Source organism: Telmatherina bonti (assembly GCF_933228915.1).
Source record: "Telmatherina bonti genome assembly, chromosome: 7".
Classification (NCBI taxonomy): domain Eukaryota; kingdom Metazoa; phylum Chordata; class Actinopteri; order Atheriniformes; family Telmatherinidae; genus Telmatherina; species Telmatherina bonti.
The window spans coordinates 3,562,517-3,583,876 of NC_136625.1; the positions used below are offsets into that span (position 1 = coordinate 3,562,517).

Below are 21,360 nucleotides of genomic sequence, written 5' to 3' on the forward strand. Positions count from 1 at the left end.
AAATACGATTCGACGTGGCCCGCTCTGGCCCCAGGAATGCATCTGACTATGGTCCCCGGTGTCTCTAGTGCCACGTTTCTGACTATGGAACTACCTATAATCAGGGTTTCTGCCTCAGCGGGTGTGTCACCGAGCGGGGAAAATCTGTTAGAAACGTGAACAGGTCGGTGGTGGCCAGTGGGTTTTGGTTTGGGGCTACGCTTCCGCCTGGCCGTCGTCCAGCCCGCCTCGGCTCCCGGCTGCGCGGGAACTGCTGAGGGACCGCTAGGTGGGCTAGCTGCCCTGGCTGGTAGCTCCGCACTGGCTAATGGGGGCTTGCTGACTAACTGCTTCCCTAACTGAGTGTGGAGCTGGGATTCTAACTGGGATCAGGATCAGTTCCAGGGCAGGACCACAACCAAGACCAGGATCAGTTCCCGGACAGGACCACAACCAAGACCAGGATCAGTTCCAGGACCACAACCAAGACCAGGACTGGCAGCGGGACCAGCACGGAAATCAAGAACAGGTTGAGGAACATGATCAAAAACAGGATCAAGACCGGGACGGGAACCAAGACTAGGACCAGAACCAGGATCAGTTCTAGTTCTGGGACCAGAACCAGGATTAGTTCCAGTTCCGGGACCAGGACCAGGACCCTTCTTGGTTAGTTGGGGAGCCAAAGGCTGAATAGTTCAGTAAATGGTTTTGAAGCTGACTTGGTCTGTCGTGTACCGGGCTCTGCTGGACCGGGCTCTTCATCAATCATCCTGTTGCTCATAGCAACCATAGGAGTTCTGAAAGACGGATCCCGAGAACCGCATCTCTGTCAGTTTATCCGTTTACCTTCCATGTTTCCTCCATGTTCTACTTCTCATGTTCTCCACACGTTCTTCGAGTTCTATCTGAAAAAGAACCTGTTTGAGTTTTAAAAGGCTCCAGTCTGACAGGTTTTGATCAGCTTTATTAAAACACCGTAACACATATACACGTTTCCATGGAGACGAAGCATCAGCAAGACAACCGGAAACGGTGGTCCCGTTGCCATGGCGAGTGATGGTGATGATGGCGCTCCAACGGAACCTCAATATCAAACAGAACTTAGTCATAAATACACATTTATAGTAATTGCAGTGGGCTCCGCTGGTTCTGCACAGGAGAACAGAACCGCATCCACATCTGGGACCTTAGAGTTCTACAAGCACAAATGTTCTGGTTCTGCATATCTGAAGCACGTTAGGAACCCTGTGTTGGAACCAGGTCGTCGTAGAATCAACTTTCTTTGCTGAGAAATCAGATTGGGTTCTGCTTAAAAAGCTTTCCTGTGGAACAAAAGAGCAGTTCTGGTTCTCTTTAGGTTCTATGGAGGATCTAAAAGCCTTGCTCGGCCTGGAAGTGGGATCTGTTCTAAGCATTAAGATCCAGAACATTGCAGATTAGCAACATAAATGTTCTAAAGGGTTTCACAGTTCTCATGTTTGGACTGGATTCTGGGTTCGCAAAGATCAGATGGTTCTGTGGAATAAAGCTGAGGAGGTCTTTGGGTTCTCTCCCATAAAGATACTGAAGAACTTCAGATGAAAAATGTTCTGGGTTTGTGTGAGCTGAAAACAGTGGTAGAACCCAGAATCCACCGGAACATCTGGTACGGAACACAAAGGAAGGTTCCAGAAACTGAACACTGGTGAGAAGGTTCCTTCATGTCTGTCTGCAGGAGTGACTGTGTCAGAGAACGTTGGCGGTTCTAGAAGGGCATTCCTCCGGAGATCTGACGGGCCACCTGTTCTTCCTGGCTCTCCTCCTTGTCCTTCCTGTCCTGGTTCCAGTCCTTCAGGCCTTCCGGCAGGGACGTGTCCTCATCCTCGCCTCCGGTTCCCTCCACAAACTCCTCGTACGTCGACTTCTCTGCGAACGGCCGCTTGCCCAGAAGTTCCACCATGTCATTCTTATCCAGAACCTCTTTTTCCAGCAGCCGCTGAGCCACCTGGAGAATCCCACAAGAGGACACGGATCAGAACCACAACTCAGATCCAAACACATAACTGAAGTTCTGGTTCCACCATCTGACAATAAACTTGGTAGAACACAGTGCTACTTGCTGGTTCTAAAGGAGAACACAACCTGATGAACATCAGCTGGAGAGAGTTCTATGTTCTGGTTTGAGAGTGGAGAACTCAGAACCCAAACCCAATCAGGGTTCTCCACAATGTTCTCCAGGTAATGTTTTACAGTCAACAGAGCATATGTTCTGCAGGGAACCACAGAGAGGACACTAACCAATTTGATGAATGAACCAGAACAGCCGGGCTGAACCCACATCTGGGAACCAGAACCGGATCTAGGTACCTTCTCCACCTCAGCCTTCTTGTCCTTCAGCAGGTCCTGGGTTCTCCGGTAGGCCTCGCTGATCAGGGTTCTGACCTCGGTGTCGATGAGGCGGGCTGTAGCCTCGCTGTACGGCTTCTCCAGAACCATCTCCCCTTGCCGGGGCAGGTCGAAGGACACCTGTCCCACCTTCGGGTTCATCCCGAACTGGACGATCTGCAGGAGGATATGGAGTCCCCATAAGAACCCACCGAACCAACCAGAACCGGTCTCGTTTTCCTCACCTGAGCATAGGCGCTCTGCGTGACCTTTCTCAGGTCGTCCTGAGCTCCAGTGGTGATCCGTCCGAAGAAGATCTCCTCGGAGACCCGACCCCCCAGGGTCATGCACATCCGGTCCAGAAGCTGCTCTTTGGTGTACAGGTATTGTTCTTTGGGCAGGTACTGGGCGTAACCCAGACCCTTCCCCCTGGGGATGATGGACACCTGGACAGGCAACCAGGACACACGTCAGCACAGACAACTCGCTGCTTCTGAGAGAACCGGGTTCCATTGGAACCAGGCTCTGTAAGAACTGGTTTCGTTAAGAACCAGGTGCTGTGAGAACCAGTTTTGGCAAAACCCGGTTCCATGCAAAATGGGTTCTGTGAGATTCTGTTTGTCAGAACAGAGTTCAATGTGAACCAGGCTCAGAAAGAACTGGATTCTGTCAGATTCAGATACCGTGAGAACCCCTTTCTGTAAGGACCGGGTTCTGTTGAACAGTAAGGCTTTAGACCAGAAGATGTTCTGGTGAGGTCCAATCCCAACTGGTCCAAGCAGACATATGGCCCTTCTGCTGGACTCTGGGGGTCATGTGACCCTCCTTGGCCCATGAAAGGAGTTGGGATCGGACCTCAGGCAGACCTTCAGTAACGGGTCGGCGTGCTCCAGGAACCATCCAGCGACAGCATGACCAGCCTCGTGATACGCCACTGTCTTCTTCTCCTCCGGCTGCAAAACCTGAGTCTTCTTCTCTAGACCTGAACACACAGCACAGGAGATCACACAAACCAGTCCCGATGGGTCTGGGTCTGGTTCTGGTGTCTCACCTCCGATGACCCTCTCTATGGCCTGTTCAAAGTGTTTCTGGCTGATGGCGTCTGACAGGTGTCGGGCGGCAATCAGTGCAGCTTCGTTACAGACGTTGGCGATGTCTGCACCTGGAAGACAAAAAGGAGGGACAAATAACTCAGGTGGGACAGGTAGGCAGGCCATGTGGACAGACAGGTGGGACAGGTAGGTAGGCCATGTGGACAGACAGGTGGGACAGGTAGGTAGGCCATGTGGACAGACAGGCAGGCCATGTGGACAGACAGGCAGGCCTTTTGGACAGACAGGTAGGTAGGCCATGTGGACAGACAGGCAGGCCTTTTGGACAGACAGGTAGGACAGGTAGGTAGGCCATGTGGGACAGACAGGCAGGCCTTTTGGACAGACAGGTGGGACAGGTAGGCAGGCCTTTTGGACAGACAGGTGGGACAGGTAGGCAGGCCTTTTGGACAGACAGGTGGGACAGGTAGGCAGGCCTTTTGGACAGACAGGTGGGACAGGTAGGCAGGCCTTTTGGACAGACAGGTGGGACAGGTAGGGAGGCCTTTTGGACAGACAGGTGGGACAGGTAGGCAGGCCTTTTGGACAGACAGGTGGGACAGGTAGGCAGGCCTTTTGGACAGACAGGTGGGACAGGTAGGCAGGCCTTTTGGACAGACAGGTGAGACAGGTAGGGAGGCCTTTTGGACAGACAGGTGGGACAGGAAGGCAGGCCTTTTGGACAGACAGGTGGGACAGGTAGGGAGGCCTTTTGGACAGACAGGTGGGACAGGTAGGCAGGCCTTTTGGACAGACAGGTGGGACAGGTAGGCAGGCCGTGTGGACAGACAGGCAGGCCATGTGGACAGACAGGTGGGACAGGTAGGGAGGCCTTTTGGACAGACAGGTGGGACAGGTAGGGAGGCCTTTTGGACAGACAGGTGGGACAGGTAGGCAGGCCTTTTGGACAGACAGGTGGGACAGGTAGGCAGGCCGTGTGGACAGACAGGCAGGCCATGTGGACAGACAGGTGGGACAGGTAGGGAGGCCTTTTGGACAGACAGGTGGGACAGGTAGGGAGGCCTTTTGGACAGACAGGTGGGACAGGTAGGGAGGCCTTTTGGACAGACAGGTGGGACAGGTAGGGAGGCCTTTTGGACAGACAGGTGGGACAGGTAGGCAGGCCGTGTGGACAGACAGGCAGGCCATGTGGACAGACAGGTGGGACAGGTAGGGAGGCCTTTTGGACAGACAGGTGGGACAGGCATGGTTCTTGAACGCATGAAACAAGAACTTAACGTCAGGTTCTCGGAGTTAAAAATGGGACGTGAACTTTATGCGAAGGAGATCTTAGCCGAAGGTGATGCTTTGGAGGAAATGTTACCTGAGAACCCCGGTGTGAGGGCAGCCATCTTCCTTGCCAGACCATCTTTGTCCATGTCTGTCTCCAACCTCAGCGGACGCAGGTGGACTTTAAAAATGGACGCCCGTCCTTTGATGTCTGGAGGACCTAAGGACAGGACACTGATAAAGGACACTAGAACCTGCTGTGGTCACCTGGACCCTAGAACTTACCGTAGTCACCTGAACCCTAGAACCTGCTGTGGTCACCTGGACCCTAGAACTTACCGTAGTCACCTGAACCCTAGAACCTGCTGTGGTCACCTGGATCCTCAAACCGATGTCCCCTGAACTCTACAACCTGCTGTGGTCACCTGGACCCTAGAACCCGCTGTGGTCACCTGGACTCTAGATCCTCCTGTGGTCACCTGGACCCTAAACCCTCCTGTGGTCACCTTGACGTTAGACCCTACTGTGGTCACCTGGACCCTAGACCCTACTGTGGTCACTTGGATCCTAGAAGATCCTCTGGTAACCTGAATCCTAGAACCTACTGTGGTCACATAGATCCTAGGACTTACTGTGGCCATCTGGATCCTAGAAGATCCTCTGGTAACCTGGATCCTAGAACCTACTGTGGTCACATAGATCCTAGGACTTACTGTGGCCATCTGGATCCTAGAAGATCCTCTGGTAACCTGGATCCTGGAACCTACTTTGGTCACATAGATCCTAGGACTTACTGTGGTCACCTGGATCCTAGAAGATCCTCTGGTCACCTGGATCCTAGAACCTACTGTGGTCACAAAGATCCTAGGACTTACTGTGGTCACCTGGATCCTAGAAGATCCTCTGGTCACCTGGATCCTAAAACCTACTGTGGTCACCTGGATACTAGAACCTACTGTAGTCACCTGGATCCCAGAAACCCAATGTGGTCACCTGGATCCCAGAAACCCACTGTGGTCACCTGGATACCAAAACCTACTGTAGTCACCTGGATACCAAAACCTACTGTCGTCACCTGGATCCCAGAAACCCAATGTGGTCACTTGGATCAAAGAGTCTACTATGGTCAACTGGATCCTAGGACTCGACTGGGTCCACTAGATCCTCAAAATCAATGTGGTAACTGGATTCAAGAACCTATTGTGGTCAATTGGACCCTAAAACCCGATGGGGTCAACTGAATCCTAGGACCCAATGTGGTAACTGGATTCTAGAATGTACTGTAGTCAACTGGACCTAAGAACCTGCTGTGGTCAAGGGTTCGTAGAACCTGCAGTGGTCACCTGGACCCCATACCCTACTGTGGTCAACTGGTTTCGAAAAGCCAATGTGGTCACCTTGATCCTAAAACCTGCTGTGGTCACTTGGATCCGAGAGACCCAATGTGGTAAATGGATTCTAGAACGTACTGTGGTCAGCTGGATTCTCGGACCCAATTGGGTCAACTGGATCCTCAAACTTATTGTGGTAACTGGATTCTAGAACCTACTGTGGTCAACTGGATCCTAGAACCCAATGTGGTAACTGGATTCTAGAACCTACTGTGGTCAACTGGATCCTAGAACCCGATGGGGTCAACTAAATCCTATAACCCAATGTGGTAACTGGATTCTAGAATGTATTGTGGTCAGCTGGATTCTCGGACCCGATTGGGTCAACTGGGTCCTCAAACTCATTGTGGTAACTGGATATTAGAACGTACTGTGGTCAGCTGGATCCTACAACCAAATGGGGTAACTGGATTCTAGAACCTACTGTGGTCAACTGGACCCTAGGACCTGACAGGGTCAACTGGATCCTATAACCTGATGGGGTCAACTAAATCCTACAACCCAATGTGGTAACTGGATTCGAGAACATACTGTGGTCAGCTGGATTCTCGGACCCGATTGGGTCAACTGAATCCTACAACCCAATGTGGTTACTGGATCCTAGAGCCTACTGTGGTCACCTGGACCTTGAACCTACTGTGGTCACCTGGATCCTGCAACCTGGTTTAGTTACGAGAGCTTCTCCACTTCAAACTTACCAATATAGATCTGTCTGTCAAAGCGTCCAGGTCTCATCAGAGCCGGATCCAGGATGTCTGGTCTGTTGGTCCCTGCTAGAACCACCACATTGGTAGCAGTGTTGAAACCTGGAACATTGAGAAGTAGAACGTCATGATCTGTTATCCAGAAACAACAAGAGCTAGCAAGAGTCTACTGCCGGTCAAGAACCTTTGCCATGAAGGTCATGAATTTGGAGACCAACCAGACCACCTAAAAATTCCATGTTTAAAAAACGGAACCAGTTCTTTAAACCAGTTTAGACTGTAGCAGAAATTTGTGGAAGGTTCTGTTAAGCCCACAGACAGCAGAACCCATAAACTCTGGGGAACCCACACAACCTATACAACCCTGAACTCTACATAACCATTTAAAACCAGAATTTGCAGGACTTTCACGGCCTCCTGCTGTTCCCCTCCCTCTACTGCGTTGGTATGAGGTAGTTAAAATGCTCCCAACTTTCCCTCAGATCAGCAGAGATCCATGTTTCACAGCACCACCCTGCTGCTTCCTGCCATGATGACTTGTTGTTGGGATGTTTTTATTCTAACAGACCTGTTTTTGTTTGTTTGGTTTTTACACACACAGACAAAAATGTTGGTTCCTTTCGGTCAATGAAAGAAAAAAATCACAATGGTCACAGAAACAACTTAAATATGACAAAAGTAAAAAAATAAAAATTCTATGAAAAGTAACCAATGAAAGTCAGACATTGCTTTTCAACCAGGCTTCAACAGAATTATATGAAAAAATAAACTAATAAAACAGGTCTGAATAAAAATGATGGTATTCCTTGAAAAGAGTGAAAATAATGTGAACAGAGGGACATGTTAGTCCAAGGTGTGTCCACTAATCAGCATCACAGGTGTCTACAGTCCTGTCATCAGTCAGTGGGCCTGTATATAGAACTGCAGGTAGTCACTGTGCTGTTTGCTGACATGTTGTGTACCACACTCAGCATGGACCAGAGGAAGTTAAGAGTTGTCTCAGGAGATCAGAAAGAAAACTGTAGACCAGCATGTTGGAGCTAAAGGCTGGAAGAGCATCTCCAGTTAGGGTGATGTTTCTCTGACTACAGCTGCACATTCAGCTCCCTGGACCTGGTCGCAGTCCGACTTCCCTGGACCTGGTCGCAGTCCGACCTCCCTGGACCTGGTCGCAGTCCGCCCTCCCTGGACCTGGTCGCAGTCCGCCCTCCCTGGACCTGGTCGCAGTCCGCCCTCCCTGGACCTGGTCGCAGTCCGCCCTCCCTGGACCTGGTCGCAGTCCGCCCTCCCTGGACCTGGTCGCAGTCCGCCCTCCCTGGACCTGGTCGCAGTCCGCCCTCCCTAGACGCGGCCGCAGTCCCTCCCATTGTTCCATCCATGCCATTACACTCCACACACCTGAGCCCATCCAGCCCCCAATCTCAACTACAACTGACTGACCTACCGACCAACCGACTCACTTACAGACCAACCCACTGACCTACTACCGACCAACTGACGGACCCATTACCCATTACCTTCCTACGGACCGGCCAGATACCTAGTCACCAACTGGACTACCTACTGACTGACCAACTGGACTACCTACTGACTGACCAACTGAACTCCCAACTGACTGACCAACTGAACAACCGACTGACTGACCAACTGAACTCCCTACTGACTGACCAACTGAACTCCCTACTGACTGACCAACTGAACTACCTACTGACTGACCAACTGAACTCCCTACTGACCGGCCCATCTACCTAGAGACCAACTGAACTACAGACTGACTGACCAACTGAACTACAGACTGACTGACCAACTGAACTACAGACTGACTGACCAACTGAACTCCCTACTGACTGACCAACTGAACTCCCTACTGACTGACCAACTGAACTCCCTACTGACTGACCAACTGAACTCCCAACTGACTGACCAACTGAACTCCCAACTGACTGACCAACTGAACTCCCTACTGACTGACCAACTGAACTCCCTACTGACTGACCAACTGAACTCCCAACTGACTGACCAACTGACTGACCAACTGAACTCCCTACTGACTGACCAACTGAACTCCCAACTGACTGACCAACTGAACTCCCAACTGACTGACCAACTGAACTCCCTACTGACTGACCAACTGAACTCCCAACTGACTGACCAACTGACATACCTACTGACTGACCAACTGAACTCCCAACTGACTGACCAACTGAACTCCCAACTGACTGACCAACTGAACTCCCTACTGACTGACCAACTGAACTCCCTACTGACTGACCAACTGACATACCTACTGACTGACCAACTGAACTCCCAACTGACTGACCAACTGACTGACCAACTGAACTCCCTACTGACTGACCAACTGAACTCCCAACTGACTGACCAACTGAACTCCCAACTGACTGACCAACTGAACTCCCTACTGACTGACCAACTGACTGACCAACTGAACTCCCTACTGACTGACCAACTGAACTCCCAACTGACTGACCAACTGACATACCTACTGACTGACCAACTGAACTCCCAACTGACTGACCAACTGAACTCCCAACTGACTGACCAACTGAACTCCCTACTGACTGACCAACTGAACTCCCTACTGACTGACCAACTGACATACCTACTGACTGACCAACTGACATACCTACTGACTGACCAACTGAACTCCCAACTGACTGACCAACTGACTGACCAACTGAACTCCCAACTGACTGACCAACTGAACTCCCTACTGACTGACCAACTGACACACCTACTGACTGACCAACTGAACTCCCAACTGACTGACCAACTGAACTCCCTACTGACTGACCAACTGAACTCCCAACTGACTGACCAACTGACATACCTACTGATTGACCAACTGAACTCCCAACTGACTGACCAACTGAACTCCCAACTGACTGACCAACTGAACTCCCAACTGACTGACCAACTGACATACCTACTGATTGACCAACTGAACTCCCAACTGACTGACCAACTGAACTCCCAACTGACTGACCAACTGAACTCCCTACTGACTGACCAACTGAACTCCCTACTGACTGACCAACTGACATACCTACTGACTGACCAAACCACCTACCTACCTACTGACTAGCCCACCTACCTACCTACGGACCAACTGACCTACCTAGTGACCGACCTCCTAGAACGTAGGAACACTCACCATCCATCTCCACAAGGAGCTGGTTCAGAGTGTTCTCCTGCTCGCTCTGACCTCCAAAGTTTCCTCTTCCTCTTTTCCGGCCAACAGCATCTATCTCGTCGATAAAGAGGATGCACGGTGCATTCTTTCTTGCCATCACAAACAGGTCTCGAACCTGGACACAAATCAGGATCATGATTTGTTGTTCCCAGAGACCTTCCTCCTGACCCTTCACCTGTCCCTCTTCAACCTCTCTTCCTCACCCTGGCGGGACCCACGCCTACGAACATCTCCAGGAATTCTGATCCATTGACGGTGATAAAGGGAACATTAGCTTCTCCAGCAGTCGCTTTGGCCAGCAGAGTTTTTCCAGTTCCCGGTGGTCCGGTCAGGATGGCTCCCTATAGAACCATAGATAGAACACAATATGAGCCATGTTATCACAAACCACGTCACATTCAGACCTCACCACCCTCAACTTCCAGATATACACAACCCTACTGTCAGGTCTTACTATGCCGACCTCCAGGAAAAACCACCCTTACTTCCAGGGATAACTACCTCATACCTCCATAAATAACTACCTTTTACCTCCAGGAATAACTACATCCTACTTCCAGAAATAACTACCTTCTACCTCCAGGAATAACTACCTTCTACCTCCAGGAATAACTACATCCTACTTCCAGAAATAACTACTTTCTACCTCCAGGAATAACTACATCCTACTTCCAGAAATAACTACCTTCTACCTCCAGGAATAACTACATCCTACTTCCAGAAATAACTACTTTCTACCGCCAGGAATAACTACCTTCTACCTCCAGGAATAACTACCTTCTACCTCCAGGAATAACTACATCCTACTTCCAGAAATAACTACTTTCTACCACCAGGAATAACTACCTTCTACCTCCAGGAATAACTACATCCTACTTCCAGAAATAACTACTTTCTACCGCCAGGAATAACTACCTTCTACCTCCAGGAATAACTACCTTCTACCTCCAGGAATAACTACATCCTACTTCCAGAAATAACTACTTTCTACCACCAGGAATAACTACCTTCTACCTCCAGGAATAACTACCTTCTACCTCCAGGAATAACTACATCCTACTTCCAGAAATAACTACATCCTACTTCCAGAAATAACTACCTTCTACCTCCAGGAATAACTACATCCTACTTCCAGAAATAACTACTTTCTACCGCCAGGAATAACTACCTTCTACCTCCAGGAATAACTACATCCTACTTCCAGAAATAACTACTTTCTACCGCCAGGAATAACTACCTTCTACCTCCAGAAATAACTACTTTCTACCTCCAGGAATAACTACATCCTACTTCCAGAAATAACTACCTTCTACCTCCAGGAATAACTACATCCTACTTCCAGAAATAACTACCTTCTACCTCCAGGAATAACTACATCCTACTTCCAGAAATAACTACTTTCTACCGCCAGGAATAACTACCTTCTACCTCCAGAAATAACTACTTTCTACCTCCAGGAATAACTACATCCTACTTCCAGAAATAACTACCTTCTACCTCCAGGAATAACTACATCCTACTTCCAGAAATAACTACCTTCTACCTCCAGGAATAACTACATCCTACTTCCAGAAATAACTACCTTCTACCTCCAGGAATAACTACATCCTACTTCCAGAAATAACTACTTTCTACCTCCAGGAATAACTACATCCTACTTCCAGAAATAACTACCTTCTACCTCCAGGAATAACTACATCCTACTTCCAGAAATAACTACTTTTTACCTCCAGGAATAACTACATCCTACTTCCAGAAATAACTACCTTCTACCTCCAGGAATAACTACATCCTACTTCCAGAAATAACTACTTTCTACCGCCAGGAATAACTACCTTCTACCTCCAGGAATAACTACCTTCTACCTCCAGGAATAACTACATCCTACTTCCAGAAATAACTACTTTCTACCACCAGGAATAACTACCTTCTACCTCCAGGAATAACTACCTTCTACCTCCAGGAATAACTACCTTCTACCTCCAGGAATAACTACATCCTACTTCCAGAAATAACTACCTTCTACCTCCAGGAATAACTACATCCTACTTCCAGAAATAACTACTTTCTACCGCCAGGAATAACTACCTTCTACCTCCAGGAATAACTACATCCTACTTCCAGAAATAACTACTTTCTACCGCCAGGAATAACTACCTTCTACCTCCAGAAATATCTACTTTCTACCTCCAGGAATAACTACATCCTACTTCCAGAAATAACTACCTTCTACCTCCAGGAATAACTACATCCTACTTCCAGAAATAACTACCTTCTACCTCCAGGAATAACTACATCCTACTTCCAGAAATAACTACTTTCTACCGCCAGGAATAACTACCTTCTACCTCCAGAAATAACTACTTTCTACCTCCAGGAATAACTACATCCTACTTCCAGAAATAACTACCTTCTACCTCCAGGAATAACTACATCCTACTTCCAGAAATAACTACCTTCTACCTCCAGGAATAACTACATCCTACTTCCAGAAATAACTACCTTCTACCTCCAGGAATAACTACATCCTACTTCCAGAAATAACTACCTTCTACCTCCAGGAATAACTACATCCTACTTCCAGAAATAACTACCTTCTACCTCCAGGAATAACTACATCCTACTTCCAGAAATAACTACTTTCTACCTCCAGGAATAACTACATCCTACTTCCAGAAATAACTACATCCTACTTCCAGAAATAACTACCTTCTACCTCCAGGAATAACTACATCCTACTTCCAGAAATAACTACATCCTACTTCCAGAAATAACTACCTTCTACCTCCAGGAATAACTACATCCTACTTCCAGAAATAACTACATCCTACTTCCAGAAATAACTACCTTCTACCTCCAGGAATAACTACATCCTACTTCCAGAAATAACTACCTTCTACCTCCAGGAATAACTACATCCTACTTCCAGAAATAACTACCTTCTACCGCCAGGAATAACTACATCCTACTTCCAGAAATAACTACCTTCTACCTCCAGGAATAACTACATCCTACTTCCAGAAATAACTACCTTCTACCTCCAGGAATAACTACATCCTACTTCCAGAAATAACTACCTTCTACCTCCAGGAATAACTACATCCTACTTCCAGAAATAACTACCTTCTACCGCCAGGAATAACTACCTTCTACCGCCAGGAATAACTACCTTCTACCTCCAGGAATAACTACCTTCTACCTCAAGGAATAACTACATCCTACTTCCAGAAATAACTACTTTCTACCGCCAGGAATAACTACCTTCTACCTCCAGGAATAACTACATCCTACTTCCAGAAATAACTACTTTCTACCGCCAGGAATAACTACCTTCTACCTCCAGAAATATCTACTTTCTACCTCCAGGAATAACTACATCCTACTTCCATAAATAACTACCTTTTACCTCCAGGAATAACTACATCCTACTTCCATAAATAACTACTTTCTACCTCCAGGAATAACTACATCCTACTTCCAGAAATAACTACCTTCTACCGCCAGGAATAACTACCTTCTACCGCCAGGAATAACTACCTTCTACCTCCAGGAATAACTACCTTCTACCTCCAGGAATAACTACATCCTACTTCCAGAAATAACTACTTTCTACCGCCAGGAATAACTACCTTCTACCTCCAGGAATAACTACATCCTACTTCCAGAAATAACTACTTTCTACCGCCAGGAATAACTACCTTCTACCTCCAGAAATATCTACTTTCTACCTCCAGGAATAAGTACATCCTACTTCCAGAAATAACTACCTTCTACCTCCAGGAATAACTACATCCTACTTCCAGAAATAACTACCTTCTACCTCCAGGAATAACTACATCCTACTTCCAGAAATAACTACTTTCTACCGCCAGGAATAACTACCTTCTACCTCCAGAAATAACTACTTTCTACCTCCAGGAATAACTACATCCTACTTCCAGAAATAACTACCTTCTACCTCCAGGAATAACTACATCCTACTTCCAGAAATAACTACCTTCTACCTCCAGGAATAACTACATCCTACTTCCAGAAATAACTACCTTCTACCTCCAGGAATAACTACATCCTACTTCCAGAAATAACTACCTTCTACCTCCAGGAATAACTACATCCTACTTCCAGAAATAACTACCTTCTACCTCCAGGAATAACTACATCCTACTTCCAGAAATAACTACTTTCTACCTCCAGGAATAACTACATCCTACTTCCAGAAATAACTACCTTCTACCTCCAGGAATAACTACATCCTACTTCCAGAAATAACTACCTTCTACCTCCAGGAATAACTACATCCTACTTCCAGAAATAACTACCTTCTACCTCCAGGAATAACTACATCCTACTTCCAGAAATAACTACATCCTACTTCCAGAAATAACTACCTTCTACCTCCAGGAATAACTACATCCTACTTCCAGAAATAACTACATCCTACTTCCAGAAATAACTACTTTCTACCTCCAGGAATAACTACATCCTACTTCCAGAAATAACTACCTTCTACCTCCAGGAATAACTACATCCTACTTCCAGAAATAACTACATCCTACTTCCAGAAATAACTACCTTCTACCTCCAGGAATAACTACATCCTACTTCCAGAAATAACTACATCCTACTTCCAGAAATAACTACCTTCTACCTCCAGGAATAACTACATCCTACTTCCAGAAATAACTACATCCTACTTCCATAAATAACTACCTTTTACCTCCAGGAATAACTACATCCTACTTCCAGAAATAACTACCTTCTACCGCCAGGAATAACTACATCCTACTTCCAGAAATAACTACCTTCTACCGCCAGGAATAACTACCTTCTACCTCCAGGAATAACTACATCCTACTTCCAGAAATAACTACTTTCTACCGCCAGGAATAACTACCTTCTACCTCCAGAAATATCTACTTTCTACCTCCAGGAATAACTACATCCTACTTCCAGAAATAACTACCTTCTACCGCCAGGAATAACTACCTTCTACCTCCAGGAATAACTACCTTCTACCTCCAGGAATAACTACATCCTACTTCCAGAAATAACTACTTTCTACCTCCAGGAATAACTACATCCTACTTCCATAAATAACTACCTTTTACCTCCAGGAATAACTACATCCTACTTCCAGAAATAACTACCTTCTACCGCCAGGAATAACTACCTTCTACCTCCAGGAATAACTACCTTCTACCTCCAGGAATAACTACATCCTACTTCCATAAATAACTACCTTTTACCTCCAGGAATAACTACATCCTACTTCCATAAATAACTACCTTTTACCTCCAGGAATAACTACATCCTACTTCCAGAAATAACTACTTTCTACCTCCAGGAATAACTACATCCTACTTCCATAAATAACTACCTTTTACCTCCAGGAATAACTACATCCTACTTCCATAAATAACTACCTTCTACCGCCAGGAATAACTACCTTCTACCGCCAGGAATAACTACCTTCTACCGCCAGGAATAACTACCTTCTACCTCCAGGAATAACTACCTTCTACCTCCAGGAATAACTACATCCTACTTCCATAAATAACTACCTTTTACCTCCAGGAATAACTACATCCTACTTCCAGAAATAACTACCTTCTACCGCCAGGAATAACTACCTTCTACCTCCAGGAATAACTGTCCCTTACTTCCAGGAATAACTGCCTCCTACTTCCAGGAATAACTGTCACTCCTTCGAGAAATAACTGCCTCCTACTTCCAGGAGTAACTGCCTCCTACTTCCAGGAATAACTGTCCCTTACTTCCAGGAATAACTGCCTCCTACTTCCAGGAATAACTAGCTTTTACCTCCAAGAATAACTGTCCCTTACTTCCAGGAATAAATGCCTCCTACTTCCAGGAATAACTACATCCTTCCTCCAGGAATAACTGTCTCTTACTTCTCGGAAAAACTCTGTTATACTTCCAGTGATAACTGTCTCTTAAGTCCAGGAATAACTACCTACTACCTCCAGGAATAACTACCTCCTACCAAAGGGAATAACTACCTCGTAGCTCCAGGAAAAACTGCCTCCTATGTCCACAAAAAACTGCCTCCTACTTCCAGGAATAACTGTCCCTTACTTCCAGGAATAACTGCCTCATACCCCCAGGAATAACTACATCCTACCTACAGGAACAACTGCACTTCTAAACGTTTAAAAGAATTACATTTCTAAAATCGATCAAAATAAAAACAGATATAAAATGTCAACTTATCATTTAGTAGATGATAAGTTGACATCCAGCTTACAAATGTGTCTTCAGCAAAAATTTAAAAACAGATACAGAGGCGGCCTGTCTGATATATAAAGGCATCTCATTGTGCCACGGCAAAGGCCCGGTCCCGCTGAACTTCCCTTTAGTCCTGGTACTGACAGAAGTAGTTGGTCGGCCGACCTGAGGGACCGACAGGCTGTGTAGGGACGGAAAAGCTCAGAAGAAGAGAGGCGGATGACTACCTTTGGGATCTTGGCACCCAGGTCCTGGTACTGTTTGGGGTTCTTCAGAAAGTTGACAAACTCCATGATCTCCAGCTTGGCCTCCTCGCAACCGGCTACATCTTTAAACTTAACATCAATTTCGTCCTTGAGGATTTTAGCTGTTGTCTCACTGACACTGAACAGACCCCCCATGCCCCTTCCGGGCCTCCCCGCCCCCGCCGGACCACGGCGCAGCATGAAGAGCAGGAAGCCGATGATGAGCACTGTCGGGAGCATGCTCAGTAGGAATGTTCTGCAGCAGAGACATCGACACTAGGATTAGCGGTGGGTACAGACCTGAAGCATGCCTGTCCAGCTCAGCGCTCCTTACCCGTCACTTTCGGTGGAGTAGACCACCGGCAGGCGATTCTCCCCCTCGATGCCCAGCTCATACTGCGCTGTCTCCAGGTTCCTCTCGAATGTGTCCACGCTGCCAATGTTGAACCAGACATACTGCTGTAGGACGCAGAGGAGAGGCGGTGTCATTCCCCAGTACAGGTACCAGGACCCAGTACGGGTACCAGGACCGGGTACGGGTACCAGGACCGGGTACCAGGACCGGGTACGGGTCCCAGGACCCGGTACGGGTACCAGGACCGGGTACGGGTACCAGGACCGGGTACGGGTACCAGGACCGGGTACCAGGACCGGGTACGGGTACCAGGACCCGGTACGGGTACCAGGACCGGGTACGGGTACCAGGACCGGGTACCAGGACCGGGTACGGGTACCAGGACCGGGTACGGGTACCAGGACCGGGTACGGGTCCCAGGACCCGGTACGGGTACCAGGACCGGGTACGGGTACCAGGACCGGGTACCAGGACCGGGTACGGGTACCAGGACCGGGTACGGGTACCAGGACCGGGTACCGGTACCAGGACCGGGTACGGGTCCCAGGACCCGGTACGGGTACCAGGACCGGGTACGGGTACCAGGACCGGGTACGGGTACCAGGACCGGGTACCAGGACCCGGTACGGGTACCAGGACCATGTACGGGTACCAGGACCCGGTACGGGTACCAGGACCATGTACGGGTACCAGGACCATGTACGGGTACCAGGACCGGGTACGGGTACCAGGACCCGGTACGGGTACCAGGACCGGGTACGGGTACCAGGACCCGGTACGGGTACCAGGACCCGGTACGGGTACCAGGACCCAGTCCTTAACCAGAAACAGAACCCGTTAAAGGAAACGATCGTGTTGACAACACACCCCGTCCACCGGCGTCTTCCCCGGAGCGAAGACCACCTTGACGTAACGCTTGTTGACAACCTCTAATCGATCCACCTGACAGACGATACAGAGACGCCTTCACAGCTGCAGCCAATCAGAAAACACCACAAGATGTTCGTATTGCTGTGTCCAGGTGTGTCCTCACCACGCCTTTGGACAGGTAATTATTGACAAAGTCCTTCCAGGTCACCTCCCGTCCTCCGTCCCTCAAAAAGAAATAGTAAGTGACGGTGGCCCAGAAGGCCACGCCCCCCAGGAATAACATCCGGAACTCCTTATCATCCCAGGGAACGTCCCCCTGGAACAGAGACCAGGTAGTTGACACCTGTCTGCAGGTAATCCTCACCGGACTGGACCAGATCAGGAACTGACCTTCTGCAGGCGGCTGTACCAGTGTGAGTCCTCCTTACGTCCTCCTCGTTTCCCACCTCCTCCTCCTGCTCCTCCTCCTGCTCCTCCACCGCCGGACCTCCCAGCTGCTCTCTGAGTGCTGGCCGGTTCTGTTGGGAAGGAACGGTCCAAAACAGGAAGTATGAATAACGGGCCCAGAACCCGGATCAGAACCAGATCCAGGCCAATATGTAGAATTCGGTCGGCGATGTCTACCTTTGGCTGCAGCTTCGGAGTTCTTCGCAGGTTTCTGACCATCTGGGAAATATTTCTCAAAACCTGAAAACAGAAACCAAAGAGCGAGCATGACCCGACCTGGTTCTGTTGTTCTGGACCAGAACCACGGGGACATCAGCTGCTGGGTCAGCTGGACCTCAGAGACGATTCTGTCAGGTAAAGAAGTCTGTCCCACCGGGGGACACCAGTCTGTCCCACCGGGGGACACCAGTCTGTCCCACCGGGGGACACCAGTCTGTCCAACCGGGGGACACCAGTCTGTCCCACCAGAGGACACCAGTCTGTCCCACCGGGGGACACCAGTCTGTCCAACCGGGGGACACCAGTCTGTCCCACCAGAGGACACCAGTCTGTCCCACCGGGGGACACCAGTCTGTCCCACCAGAGAACACCAGTCTGTCCCACCGGGGGACACCAGTCTGTCCCACCAGAGGACACCAGTCTGTCCAACCGGGGGACACCAGTCTGTCCCACCGGGGGACACCAGTCTGTCCCACCAGAGGACACCAGTCTGTCCAACCGGGGGACACCAGTCTGTCCCACCGGGGGACACCAGTCTGTCCCACCAGAGGACACCAGTCTGTCCCACCAGAGAACACCAGTCTGTCCCACCGGGGGACACCAGTCTGTCCCACCGGGGGACACCAGTCTGTCCCACCAGAGGACACCAGTCTGTCCCACCGGGAGACACCAGTCTGTCCCACCAGAGGACACCAGTCTGTCCCACCAGAGAACACCAGTCTGTCCCACCAGAGAACACCAGTCTGTCCCACCGGGGGACACCAGTCTGTCCCACCAGAGGACACCAGTCTGTCCCACCGGGGGACACCAGTCTGTCCCACCAGAGAACACCAGTCTGTCCCACCGGGGGACACCAGTCTGTCCCACCAGAGGACACCAGTCTGTCCAACCGGGGGACACCAGTCTGTCCCACCGGGGGACACCAGTCTGTCCCACCAGAGGACACCAGTCTGTCCAACCGGGGGACACCAGTCTGTCCCACCGGGGGACACCAGTCTGTCCCACCAGAGAACACCAGTCTGTCCCACCGGGGGACACCAGTCTGTCCCACCGGGGGACACCAGTCTGTCCCACCAGAGGACACCAGTCTGTCCCACCGGGAGACACCAGTCTGTCCCACCAGAGGACACCAGTCTGTCCCACCAGAGAACACCAGTCTGTCCCACCGGGGGACACCAGTCTGTCCCACCAGAGGACACCAGTCTGTCCCACCGGGAGACACCAGTCTGTCCCACCAGAGGACACCAGTCTGTCCAACCAGAGGACACCAGTCTGTCCCACCAGAGGACACCAGTCTGTCCAACCAGAGGACACCAGTCTGTCCCACCAGAGGACACCAGTCTGTCCCACCAGAGAACACCAGTCTGTCCCACCAGAGGACACCAGTCTGTCCAACCAGAGGACACCAGTCTGTCCCACCAGAGGACACCAGTCTGTCCCACCAGAGAACACCAGTCTGTCCCACCGGGAGACACCAGTCTGTCCCACCAGAGGACACCAGTCTGTCCCACCAGAGGACACCAGTCTGTCCCACCAGAGAACACCAGTCTGTCCCACCGGGGGACACCAGTCTGTCCCACCAGAGGACACCAGTCTGTCCAACCAGAGGACACCAGTCTGTCCCAGCAGAGGACACCAGTCTGTCCCAGCAGAGGACACCAGTTCTACCTGTCCCGTCTCACCTTTAGGGGGTCTGGAGCTCAGCATCCTGGAAGCCCCCAGCAGGTCGCTCAGCAGTCTCCGCCCACTGTCCACCTGTCCAGAGCCAGGTGGTGGCAGGGTCTGAGGAGGACAAGCAGGGACCACAGGTGAGACCATGGAAAGTAAACCTTATGACGTCATTTCCGCCCCACCCAGCTGGATTACAACCAGCGTGAAATGTAACCGCTCCACCTGTGGACAGGTCAAGTCAGAAAAGTTATGGTCCACCTACCGACCTGTCCTCCACCTACCGGCCTGTCCTCCGCCTACCGACCTGTCCTCCACCTACCGGCCTGTCCTCCGCCTACCAACCTGTCCTCCACCTACCGGCCTGTCCTCCGCCTACCGGCCTGTCCTCCACCTACCGACCTGTCCTCCACCTACCGGCCTGTCCTCCGCCTACCAACCTGTCCTCCACCTACCGGCCTGTCCTCCGCCTACCGACCTGTCCTCCGCCTACCGGCCTGTCCTCCACCTACCGGCCTGTCCTCCGCCTACCGGCCTGTCCTCCGCCTACCGACCTGTCCTCCGCCTACCGGCCTGTCCTCCGCCTACCGACCTGTCCTCCGCCTACCGACCTGTCCTCCGCCTACCGACCTGTCCTCCGCCTACCGGCCTGTCCTCCGCCTACCGACCTGTCCTCCGCCTACCGACCTGTCCTCCGCCTACCAACCTGTCCTCCGCCTACCAACCTGTCCTCCGCCTACCGGCCTGTCCTCCGCCTACCGACCTGTCCTCCGCCTACCGACCTGTCCTCCGCCTACCGACCTGTCCTCCGCCTACCAACCTGTCCTCCGCCTACCGGCCTGTCCTCCACCTACCGACCTGTCCTCCGCCTACCGGCCTGTCCTCCGCCTACCGGCCTGTCCTCCGCCTACCAACCTGTCCTCCGCCTACCGGCCTGTCCTCCGCCTACCAACCTGTCCTCCACCTACCGACCTGTCCTCCACCTACCGACCTGTCCTCCGCCTACCGACCTGTCCTCCGCCTACCAACCTGTCCTCCGCCTACCGGCCTGTCCTCCACCTACCGACCTGTCCTCCACCTACCGACCTGTCCTCCGCCTACCAACCTGTCCTCCACCTACCGGCCTGTCCTCCGCCTACCAACCTGTCCTCCACCTACCGACCTGTCCTCCACCTACCAGCCCGGCCGGAGCTCCGTAGCGCAGCAGCCGGCTGACCAGGCTCCTCCAGCCGGCAGCGAGCTGCAGGAAGCGGGGAGACATCCTGAATTAAACACGGAGCGAGTTTTCTGGAGCTGTTCCGTAATCACACCACGCCGCCATGTTGTTTCCACACTTCTTC

General features: G+C 50.4%; 1 protein-coding gene across 1 annotated transcript; it reads right to left on the reverse strand.

Annotated features, from left to right (window-relative positions):
* Nucleotides 1-932: 932 nt before the first annotated feature.
* Nucleotides 933-21,360, reverse strand: afg3l2 (AFG3-like AAA ATPase 2). The gene is made up of 17 exons (XM_079243249.1): nt 21,198-21,360; nt 20,035-20,134; nt 18,311-18,373; nt 18,077-18,204; nt 17,850-18,002; nt 17,684-17,758; nt 16,796-16,920; nt 16,444-16,717; nt 10,174-10,311; nt 9,932-10,085; nt 6,754-6,861; nt 4,759-4,884; nt 3,395-3,505; nt 3,210-3,325; nt 2,589-2,789; nt 2,326-2,520; nt 933-1,963 (listed from the first exon to the last, which is right to left on the reverse strand). Exons 1-17 carry the CDS (start codon nt 21,279-21,281, stop codon nt 1,724-1,726), a joined length of 2,391 nt encoding a protein of 796 aa, XP_079099375.1. The 5' UTR covers nt 21,282-21,360; the 3' UTR covers nt 933-1,723.